This window comes from Vespa crabro, chromosome 6, assembly GCF_910589235.1.
Source record: "Vespa crabro chromosome 6, iyVesCrab1.2, whole genome shotgun sequence".
NCBI classification, from domain to species: Eukaryota; Metazoa; Arthropoda; class Insecta; order Hymenoptera; family Vespidae; genus Vespa; species Vespa crabro.
In genome coordinates, this window is record NC_060960.1 from 9,452,619 (window position 1) to 9,465,118 (window position 12,500).

Genomic DNA, 12,500 nt, shown 5'->3' on the forward strand with positions numbered 1-12,500 from the left:
TCTTGTTTTTGTTTTCTTTTATTCTTTTTTTTCTTTTTTTCTTCTATTTTTACTCATTCATTTATTTATTTTTTATTTTATATGTAAATCATTTAAACAGATTACATAACGTTATTATATGATAAAAGAGATATAACAACATCGTAGAAACTCCAACTAACTTTCTTCTTTGATGTATTTCTCGAGCAGTTATCGAGATACTACCAGGTTGTAATGAGTTACATGACTTTGTCTGTATACAAAAGAGATGAAAGGGATCGTAAAACCGTGTTGTCGTAGATCCCAAAGAAACTTGCATATATATATATATATATATATATATATATATATATATATATATATATATATATATAAATAAGATAAAGAGGGAGAAAGAGAGAAGTAAGGGAAAGAGAAAGATAGACAGAGAGAGAGAGAGAGAGAGAGAGAGAGAGAGAGAAGAGGGTGACAAAGTAAGGGTTGTAACCATACTGCATTGTGTACGCAGGTGGAGAAAGGCAAATGAAGGTGCAGGAAGAAGGAGAGCCGCAGGTGGATTGACAATCTCACCGGCAGCGGTCGCTCTATCGAACGATGACAGCAACGATGCTTTCGAGGAATTGGGGCTGGGGGTTGTTCGTTCTTGTTTTTCTTGTTCTTGCCACCCCCAGTCCCGCTGCCATTCGCAGAGGTATGTCCCTCGATTCCTTAAATAATAAGCATGATTTTCATCTTCTTTCTTTATCACTATCTATCTATTTATCTATCTATCTAACTATCTATCTATCTATTTATCTATTTATCTATTTATCTTTCTCTCTTTCTCTTGTTAATCGTTTCTCTTTTTCTCTCTCACTCTCTCTCTCTCTCTCTCTCTCTCTCTCTCTCTCTCTCTCTCTATCTCTCTTTCTATCTATCTATCTCTTTCTCTTGTTAATCGTTTCTCTTTTTCTAATTCTTGTACTCTTACGAAAGAAATAATTCAAAAGTTTCATCCCTTCGGATTTATTTCATTCAAATTCACCGAGCTTTACGATTCTCGGCGTGCGTCGCCAACAGCGGTACTTTTTCTCTACCCTCAAGGCGTTTCGTCGTTCTTTCACGAAAATATGTGTATGTGTGCATTTGAGAGAATGAGAGAGAATGAGAGAGAAAGAGAGAGAGAGAGAGAGAGAGAGAGAAATCTGACGTGTGGCTGCGCCAGCGTTTTCCACTCTCGCCCGTAGGGGAGTCAAGCTTTTGCCCCTAACAAAAATGTAAAACCCGTGAAAGCGACGTTATTCGGACGAATAGAAGAAAACGGAGAAGGAAGATCCATCGAAGTAGGAATGTACGAGACATTTTCCTTTACGTTTGCAAAATCTCTCCATGAGAACGCCTTGCTCGATTTTATCCATTGTATATATTCATGTTTCATGAAATTTCAAGACTTTATCCTCGATCCTTCGGATCATCGTATTATCGTATTTTAAATATGATTAAAAGTAATCAACAATTACTCGATTGTCCGTTTCGTTTTCAAATTTGATCGTGGTAATTTAAAAAAAAAAAAAAAAAAAAAAAAATATTAGAAAAAAAGAAAAAAAGAAAAAAAACCGATAGAACAAGAATCACAAAGAGAATTTAAGTGTGGTAATTCGAGAAGAAAAAATTAATTAAAAAGAAAAAAGAATCAGATATTTCGATCAAATGAGATATCATTGTGAATAATGATATGGTCCATTTTAAAGTAGGACACCCTATAATGGTGTGTATATATATATATATATATATATATATATATATATAATCTGTAGATATATAGAGTTAGGTATATATCATAAGTGGACTAGACTTTCTTGCCTCGGTCTACGTTACTGAGACACTGCGCGTTCCCATTCTCATCTCCCAACTTCCTATTTGTATTCGATAGAAGGACGAACGACGAAGTTGATATAAAAGCGAAAAGTAATCGAACGTTCAGTTATATCGAAGGAGGACCAAAACGAAGAGAGGAGAGATAGATAGAGAAGAGAAAAAAAAAACGAAATGGTAAGATAGATAGACACGTAGAAAGAGAGAAAGAAAGAGAGAGAGAGAGAGAGAGAGAGAGATCGATTCACAATTCCTTCGATAAAACCAGTGAGGCCTTTCAATGCGAGGACAACACGACGGAGGACGATTGTCTTTGAGAATACTATAGACGAAGAGGACTTTAGTCGATACACAAAGTCGAATCTTATTGCGCATTTTCCTTCCCAGTTTCCCTCGCTTTCTCTTTCTTCGAGTCTTAGTTATCACAAGAAGAGTAGAAAAAAAAAAGAAAAATGGAAAAGAAAAAAGAAAAAAAGAAGAAGATAAAGTATGAAATAGTGGATATACTAATACATATATTGTATATATATATATATATATATATATATATATATATATATTTATACATATGTATATATATATATATGTATTATATATTTATGTATACCAACATATATTGGGCCGATTCTTATATTTGGTAGCAAACGATGCGAGACCCTACAGACGGTAAATCAATAACAATTTACTCCTACCTTCGATCCCTCACACTCCAACCCTCCAACCACCCTCACTCCATACCATATATATGTATAACTCGCGGCGTGGCAAACACGGCAAAAGCCGAATCGATTAAGCGTCTTTTGGTCTCTCTCTCTCTCTCTCTCTCTCTTTCTCTCTCTTTCTCTCTCTTTCTCTCTCTTTCTCTTTCCTTTCTTCTTTCTCTTTTTCCCTCTCCTCCCTCTCCCCCCCCTCTCTCTCTCTCTTTCTCTCTCTGTTTTTTTCTCTCTGTTTCTCTATCTTTCTCTTGAAAAATAGAGACATTTGTGAGCCTCGACGGGCGACAAATTTATTTTACAAATTTATTCTTTCTTTGTTACATCTAACCCAACGCCCACCACCTCCCAACATCCATCCCTTCTTTCGATCTTCTCCCTTAAATCTAACGTTCTTATGTATTTCTTTCATTGTTTTCTTTTTTCTTCTTATTTCTTTTATTTCCTTTCTTTTCTTTCTTTCTTTCTTTTGTAATATTCATTTTAATAGGACACTTCTCCTTGAATGATCTCGTTGATACAACTCCAAGATACCTTCTCTCTCTCTCTCTCTCTCTCTCTCTCTCTCTCTCTCTCTCTCTCTCTCTCTCTTGTTCTTTCTATCTATCTATCTTTCTATCTCTTCCTTTATTCTCCGTAATATGTGGTACAGACATCAACCGACGATGACGATGACAACGACAATGACAATGACATAAAGGGAACTCGAGTAATGACGACCAGTCTCTGAGAGGTCGCCTGAAAGATACATGACGAGGGGTTGGTTAAGAGTGGATGGGGATTATGAGTGTCGCCCAACAAGATGATCGACTATCGTTTCTTCTTCGCTTTCAGACTTTCTCTCCCTTACTTTCTTTTATCCCTCCCTCTTTCTTCCTCCCTCCCCCTCTCTCTCTCTCTCTCTCTCTCTCTCTCTCTCTCTCTCTTCCCACTTTGTTTTTTTTATCCCTCTTACCTACTTATTCCCCTTCCCTTATTTTTCTCTCGAAGTTCTTTAACTTCGTCGAACGGAGATAAACGAGATCGTCGTCGATCAAAATAATATGATTTTCGAATATACATTTAATTAAGTATTCTTAATATTTATTTGGGGCGTGGTTGGGAGGGAAGTGGACGGGGGATGAAAGGATATTTATTATTAACATGTCTTATATACGCATATATATATATATATATATATATATATATATATATATATATATATGATAAAGGATAAAAGATAATATATAAATAAAACGTATGCATGATCTTAATTAATTATTTTTTGATGTTATGAATTATTATCGAATGAAATAGATCTATATTCGACATCTATTATCTATAATTTGAATGAAAATTTGTCTCAATTAGAACGAAAAGAAAAAGAAAAAGAAAAAGAAATAGAAAAAGAATTGATGATTTTTAACAATGATATATATTTATTTTTAATTTTAGCGGACCGTGGTCACTGTAACAAGACCGTTGACATCTACGAGGATGTTTCCAGTCCTGCAGTGACCGCTGCCAACATGGGAAAACCACTTTATTGTTGGTACCGTTTCCGTGCTTTTCGTGGAACACCAAGAGATTGGATTCTTCGTGTACGTTTTAAGAAATTCAAAGTTGGCGTATTGGAGAATGCTACGACTTGTTCGGGCGGTTACCTGCAGGTGAGTTTTTTTTTTTTCTTTTTTATTTTTCTTTATTATTTCAAAAAAGAGAAAACGAAAAGAAAAACATTTATTTACTTTTTTTTTTTTCATTTCTTACGTCATATAACAGATACATATGAATATGTAATGGATAAAACACATACTGATCGTACTTTCTTACAATTACATGATACATCGTAGTGATAATCTTGGCGATTTATGTAACAGTATAAATTTACTTACTAATTGATTTTTGTAATGGGGAAAAATCTTGATCCCGTACCCCGCACACCTCTACCACACACCCCCTCCCCCCCTCCCTGCGAAATAAGAGAAACGATTTTGTTTCAGATGATGAAAACTTTTTCTTTTTTTTTTTTCGTTACGAAAGGAAATTTCTTATTGCTTCTTTCAGGTTCGCGCGCTTAAAGTCCGCTAATGATTCGTAGAAGGTCGAATAGGGGGAACTATGTTGGGGTTGGACGAGGGTTGGGGGTGGGAGGTACGACGGAGAGAAGGTGAAAAGGAGGATAGGGTAAAGGTAGAGTGGATGAAAACGCATTGTTCCTAGCGAAATGCATAGTGCCTTGGACGGCTGATTGTGCGACGTCCATTAACGAGAGAAATACGGCTGGGCAAGCTATCCTTCATCTAAAGTCGTGCAATTAATTAGCGGAACAAATTGCGCGCGTTGGTCCGGCTCGGCGCAACAGTCGGAATATTAGACGAACGAAATTGGCTGTGTGGTTATTCGGCTATATTATCAAGGGCCAAAAGAAATGAAAAGCTCGTTTGTTCCACGCTTTTGCTCATATATAATACATAATACAGATATATATATATATATATATATGCAGGTGTGTATGTATGCGTGCGTGTGGGTGCAGGCGCGAGCGCGTATGTGCGCATAAATATACGTACACATCTACCGGGGTTATTATTACTCATGGTTTCGTATAAAACTTTTCAAATGATTTTCCCTTTGTAGCCATGAAAATCTTGAGAATAATCGTGCCTTCATATTCGATATACGTTTTGCATAGATTCGCCAGTCCTTTTGTTAAAAGGAAATCGTTTTTTTCTTTTTTTTTTTTATTTTAATTTTTTTTTCTTACTTTTTTTTTTTCTATCTTTTTTTCTCCAACAATAAAAGAAAAAGAACAAAAAAGAGGAATAAAAGGAGAACGAAAGAGATAAAAGAAGAGAATAGAAGGAAAAATGAATTGTGCATTTGGACGAAAGATAAATTACGAAGATAATATATTCGTTTTTATTTATAATAACCTGATATTACTTGTTATATATACATATATATACATATATATATATATATATATATGTGTATATGTGTATGTAGGTATTATGTATATCTATAACAATAATATAATTCGTCAAGTGTACCAAGTTGATAACGTTTAATTCCTCGTTAAGAACGCATTCTCGTTGTTAGTTTCGTGCTAACAAACGAGCTATGCGTTCATTATTTTACGCTTCCGTCGAGTATCACCAATTTCAATGTATGTATGAGCATACATATCTATGTACATACGATAGCCAATCAGGATCCCTCTTCCTTTCATTATAAATCCACGAATATCTCCCTCTCTCTCTCTCTCTCTCTCTCTATCTCTCCATATCTCTCGTCATTTCCTCGAAATCGGACGAGAAGCAACTCGAATATGAATGAACTCAAAGTCAGAAAGGTACATAGAACCGTGTATAATCTTCGTTAATCGAGGAAGGAAAAGGGCTCGTATTTTGAAATTTAACATAAGGGTGTCATGGCACCGTATGAAATTAAGAGAATTTTCTTCTCTTAAAAGGAATGAGAAAATGCGAGAAATTACCATCTTAAGAAAATATTACGTTCGTCTCATCTGCGTTGAACACACATTAAGGTTGGGTCGGAGCAAGAAGAGAGTTAATCAACTCTGATAAAGGCGTTGAATAAAATTGCTGTATTCGTTGGTAAATATCGTACGTAATACACACTCGAGTACTCCTAACGTCGTTGCAAAACGACTATTGATCTTCCAAACACTGAGCAGCTCTTCCCTTCTCCACCTCCTCCTCCTCCTCCTCCTCCTCCTCCTCCTCCTCCTCCTCCTCTTTCTCCTCGTCGTTCTCCTCCTCCTCCTTCTCCTCGTTCTTCTCTCACTCCCTTCCTCCCTTTCTTTCTCTCTCTCTCTCTCTCTCTCTCTCTTTCTCTCATTCACTCACTCAACCCTCTGTGTTATCACCTCCGTTCGCATTGGTAGGAACTCTGCCGCAATTATGGTACTTTTAAAGTATTATACTGGATGCTTCGAAGGTTTCTCTCCGCAAACCCCCGTACGAATATAATCGTTATTACGATTCTCTACCATAGTTTCTAATGTAAGTATCTAGTATATGTATCAACGATCAAAATTCGTTTTTCCCTTTCTTTCTCTTTACTTCTATCTTATTCTCCTTTATTTCTTTTCTAACTTTTTTTTTTTCTTTCATTCATTCTTTTCTTTGCTTTATTTCTTTCTTTCTTTTTTTCTTTCTTTCTTTCTTTCTTTTCCATTATTCCAATTCTTTCTTCTACCATCTCTTATCGTAGTACGTCGGTAATTTATTGTCTCTTCGCCGGAGGCCCGTTCAGATATGCGATCCTCAACGATAACGGTATTATTAAGAGTACAAAGAAACTCGCGAATAAAGTTTTGGTGGTATAAAGTTATACGAGCATATGATATCCCGATTTGGGTCTACTTAGTAATTCGTAATATCTAAAGGATTATGGATATGATCGCTGTTTTTTTTTTTCTTTTTTTTTTTTTTTATCGAATAATATATGTATGTTCGTAGAAAACACGTATCAGTAAATATCGTATAGGTAAATCAAATAAATTCGATTAGATTATTGGATGAGTCAGAAAGAACGTTAGGAATTTAAAGCTTACGGGATTGGTTATGTAGTATCTTTTACTATGTTACGTTTAAAATCGACTGAGAGATAAATAGATAGATAGATAGATAGATAGATAGATAGATAGATAGATAGATAGGTAGGTAGGTAGGTAGATATATAGATAGATAGAGATAGATAGAGATAGATAGACACTTATAGATTTGCCTATGCGACAGTATTTTACGTCGTAGCTCAAAATAAATTCCGACAACGATAACGCTGATGGATAGCTTCTCTTGAGCCTGATAAATACGTTCTGCTTTGATATCCTCAGCCAGTAGTTTCCGCGCGTAGAGTAGATTCACGTATGAAATAGTATTATATACATTCATACATACAGATAAATAGATAGATAGGTAGATAGGTAGGTAGGTAGGTAGGTAGGTAGGTAGGTAGGTAGGTAGGTAGGTAGGTAGGTAGGTAGATAGTTAGGTAGGTAAGAGAGGTCTTTGCACTATTAGACTGTATACTGCAAGTGGAACTTTGATTACAGTACCGATGACACCGTGTAAGCAACGTTCGTTGAACAGACGGACGATACTATCGTGCAACGTAACGACGTTTTGGTATTGATGTATGCTCGTAAGACATTGAAATCTTCTCCTCTTTGAGTTATATTCAAAGTCGGACGAACGTTCAAAGGGTCTATTAAAAGCATATTTGATAGTTTCTTAATAACCTGTAATAAACAGTTAGGATAGATCTTTATGAGAGATAGTAATTATATCTATTTATATATCTCTTACTATATATAGATATATATATATATATATATATATATATATATATAAATCTCTGTCTTTTCTTCAAAATTACTTGAATTATTTACAGATAAACTCTTCCTTCGATCGACGGAAAGGTCATTGTCCACTTTTTTATTTTATCCATTTAATGTCCATTATTATCACAGAGAAGCCATTTCTACTTCACCAAGTAGAAACTTAGTAAATCCATCGTCTCTTTCTCTCTCTCTCTCTCTCTCTTTATCAAGGAAGAGCAACCATCAAAGCATTTCACATCCTGTCTCTTTCTGCCCCTTTTTCCCTTTAGAGATCGCGTTAAAAGATAAGTCGAGCTCGCAAACAGAGACTGGCAATCGCAGAAGCAAAATGGACGGAACTCGATCGCGCGTATAGATTGTAATGGGTCTATTAATCCTACCAAGCAGAGTCTCGCTTTATCCTGGCCAGCTTATCGCAATGATCGTTTACATGAGAACTACAGCTTGGTATTGAATTTGCGAGATGGCTCGCACCGCAAAGCCTAATTAGCGTACAACACTACGCTTCGCCCTTCCGCTTTCGGCTCCCGTTATCGTCTCGTTAACGTTCCCACAACTCTCATCGTTTCCTTCGTAAATTGAGAAACGTCGGACCCGTCCTTCGATCGCATAACTTCGACGAATTCATCAATGGGATTTTCCCCTTTGATAATCATACCTCGTTGAAAATGATCGTTCCGAAATAAATTATTTCCCAGAGAAACTTTTCACGATTGGTCGTATATTTTTCGATACATTGTGATAATACGAATAATACATTAAGCTTGTCTGTTAAACATTAATTACAAATATTTCCTAATATATCGTAAGAAAATTCTTGTAACTTTGTTATGGGGTATGAATGGTCGAAACGCAAATAACAATGACAGTACGCCGGAAGGCAAAATTTACGCAAGCTCCGTCGTTTCTCTCACCCTCTCGCGGATTAATTCCAGCGAGAACACTTGCCCCTTCTTTGGTCTCGGGACTCTGGACGAGTGGAAGGGTGGTAGTAGTAGGGAGGAAAATCAATTTGAGAAAAAACAAGGGCGTCTCGAGAGGAGAATGAGGAGAAGTTCGAGGGGAAAGAGATTCTTTTTTCTTTTCTCTCTTTCTCTCTCTCTCTCTCTCTCTCTCTCTCTCTCTCTCTTTCAGTTTTTTCTTTTTCATCTGTTTGTTTCAGATCATAGACGGCAACACGAAAACCGAGGTGAGCAATCGCAAGGACCCCGGTGTCTATTGTGGCGAATCCGAGCAACCGCAAACGTTCATTTCCGAGACGAGCTTCGTACGAGTGATCTTCCACGCGGAGAACTTCACGGACCAAACTTACTTCAGTTTCGACTCGCGGGCCGAACAGCAACTCGACGTTTACCTGAGGTACGGCCAGCATCCAGAACTTTATCCAAACAGAAGGGGCGAGATCGTGCCTGGGAGTTACTGCGAAAGGGTTTTTAAGGATTGCAGATTGCAAACGTGCTACGTACAGAGCCCAGCCTTTCCGGGTATTTATCCGCGAGCTTTGCACTGTAAATACAAGCTAAATACACGGTTGCCATTCATAAAGCTCTATATAGAGAATGAAGAGTTCAATATCGACGGACAACGATGTGAGAATATAATGACCTGCCCGATGAGACCGATAAGCTCCGGCTCGGAACATTGTCCGTACGATTATATACGTGTCTTCGATGGGAAGGATGAAAATAGTCCTGTAATCGGTACATTCTGCGGTATGGGTAAATTCCCCTACAGTATAATCGGCACCAGCGAAGATCTCTATGTCGAATTTGTTTCCTCACCAGCCGGACCACTATTGAACACGGGTTTTCACTTTAATGTTGGCAACTGGCCTGGTCACGTCGAAACGGCAGGCGTAAAAAACGGTAGCTGCGACTGGCTACTCAACAGCGAGTCCCTCGTAAGCGGTAACGAGGGTATCTTCCTGTCCGTCGCGCACTGGTACCCACCCCATACGAGCTGTACCTATTTGCTGAGGGGTCGCCCTGGTGAAATAGCCAGGCTTTACTTCCCCAGTTTCCGTGTCAATCGAATCGAGTCGCCCATCAAGCCTTACGACGGTGACTGCGGTGAGAGCCTTACCCTCTACGATGCGGATTGGCCGGACGATGCTAGAATAATCAAGACCTTTTGCGATACCTTCAGCAAACCAATGGAAAAGCACGATTTTGTCTCCACTTCGAACGCTCTATTTGTTAGATTCGAGAGTAAAACCGGCAGTTACTCAGGGAGTTCCCTTTACTATTGGGCACATTACGATTTCTTCAATGCCACGAGATTTGGGGAGCCTATACCTGGCACAGAATGCGACGAAAAGTTTACTTCATGGAGAGCACGTGTTGGACGTTTGAGATCACCCCTGAACACGTTGATTTATAAACGACCTGGGAACCCACCGATGGATCTCTCCTGTACCTATACGTTCCTCACGGACAAGAGGCTTTTCGCTAGAGTAATATTAACCATCGAATCGGTGTCTTTCAAAGAACGTTCAACTGGTCACTGTGGCCATTGCTGGGACAGTCGAGTCGATAGATTGGTTATACGAGAACCTGGACCGGATGGTGTTAAGGGTACTTGTATATGTCGTCGTGACGAGGAAGACAGTATACCGATAACACCGATCAGAGTAGTGTCCCGTGGCGAGAGACTCGATCTGAAGTTTCTAATAGACGGTGTTCGGGCAGCCGCGAATTACTTCAAACAACCTTCACCGATATTCGAGGCCAATTACGAATTCGCTCACAGTCCACTCTGCGGGCCTGCTATATTGCCTGCTATTACGGACGGTGAAATCGAATTTCCTCATTACGAGGCACTAGGCTACGTTGCTCCACCGAGATCGATCAAATGTATTTGGGAGTTAAGAGTCAATCACGGACGGGACTTGTGGCTACACTTTGATAAAATAAAATTTGCTTCTCGTTCCTGCGAGGACGGTAAGCTAGAAATCTTTCTTCCTGGATCGATCGATCCATATCTTGGTATTTGCGGAGAGAATGTCAGTTCTGTTAGAGAAATGCCTATACTATCGGCTAGTCAAATTCTACCAACCGATCGTGACGACACGGAATATTCCAACGTAGTAATACAATTTACCGGAACTATGGCACCAGCCAGAGCTGCCTTTAAAATCGCTTGGACCGAACTCTATCATTTACCGAGGGACAGTTCGGGCGGACTACATACCCAAAAACTCGACGAGGAGTGCGGCTTCCGTTGTCCCGGTGACGCTGGTTGCATACCCATCAGATTGGTATGTAACGGTGTTGTAAATTGTCCTAGTACTAGCTCGACGATCGTCGTTCCCTACAACAACAACAGTAATCCTGAACCTGACGACGAGTCCCTCGAAAGCTGTGCTGGACCTCTTGGATCGAACGGTGGAAGTGTCGTTGGTCCTGCTGGTTGGGCTGGTGCTGGACTCGGTGCTGGCTTGGCTATATTACTTGCAATTACTTGCCTCATCGTGGTGTGTCGCATTTGTAAGCGTCGCTCTCGTTCCAGAGACATTCACGTACCGTACTAGCGTTCGGAGCTAATACCTACTCCAGCATATCGTCGTTACGATCCTCCTGTGAATTACGGACGCGAACGCGAACGCGAACGTGAACACGAACGTGAACGTGAACGTGAACGTGAATACGAACGCGAACACGAACACGAATGTCGTCGTCGTTGTTGTCGTCGTCGTCATTATCTTCGTTGTCATTGTTATCGTCATTGTTGTCGTCGTGTCGATCATTTTTTTCTTCTTCGTTCGATCACGACGACGAGATTGCCTTTTCAACTCTCACGATTTTTCCTCCCAAATAATCTCTTCCTTTTCGTACCTATGTTGAAATATATAAACAACTTCCAACTCGCAACAGTTATTACTAGTTTTTAGAAACTACATCCGTGGCACTGCGTTACGCCATACTGTTCGAGTTGCAAAAGATAGAGAGAGAGAGAAAGAGAGAGAGAGGGAGAGAGAGAGAGAGAGAAAGAGAGAAAGGATGCTTGCGAAATAACACGAGTCCATGTATTCCCTTAGGTCCCAGGACGTGAAAGTGCCAATGAAAATTCTATCCGGCATTTTGACGGCCATCTTTGAAACTACTATATGGAGGAATATATTGTGGGAACAATATGGAACCTTAGGAAAAGGATAATGGCGGAATTTTTTTCTTGATAAATTAAATGGACGTTCGTATTCGGTGAGAAAGATTGAAAATTTTTAAATAAATATATATATATATATATAAAATAACAATATTATATCAGATTTCATTAAAGAACATTGTTAAAATAGCCCGCGATATAAATGGAAGCAAGAAAATGAGAATCGATTAATATTTCGTTTTTCTTCCATTTGTTTTATTGTCTTCTTTTCTTTTTTTTTTATCATCTCAATCGGATTCAAATTTATATTTAATGTTTTATTCATTTTTTTCGTCTTATCTGCCAGTTACTTTTTTTCTTTCTGTTTTTTCTTATTTATCAATTGCTTTTATTCTCTCTCTCTCTCTCCCTCTCTCTCTCTCTCTCTCTCTCTCTCTCTCTCTCTCTCTCTCTCTCTCTCTCTCTCTCTCTCTCTCGTAATCCCGCTTTGGTAAGAATTG

General features: G+C 38.6%; 1 protein-coding gene across 3 annotated transcripts in view; it reads left to right on the forward strand.

Annotated features, from left to right (window-relative positions):
* Positions 1-12,164, forward strand: part of LOC124424647 — a 15,988-nt gene extending 3,824 nt beyond the window's left edge. For all 3 annotated transcript variants that reach the window (XM_046964015.1, XM_046964014.1, XM_046964013.1), the window contains exons 2-4: positions 488-670; positions 3,981-4,195; positions 9,059-12,164. In XM_046964015.1, the coding sequence (XP_046819971.1) occupies positions 574-670; positions 3,981-4,195; positions 9,059-11,425 (2,679 nt within the window). In that variant the 5' untranslated portion in view covers positions 488-573 and the 3' untranslated portion in view covers positions 11,426-12,164. The remainder of the gene's footprint in view (positions 1-487; positions 671-3,980; positions 4,196-9,058) is intronic.
* The last annotated feature ends 336 nt before the right edge of the window (positions 12,165-12,500 follow it).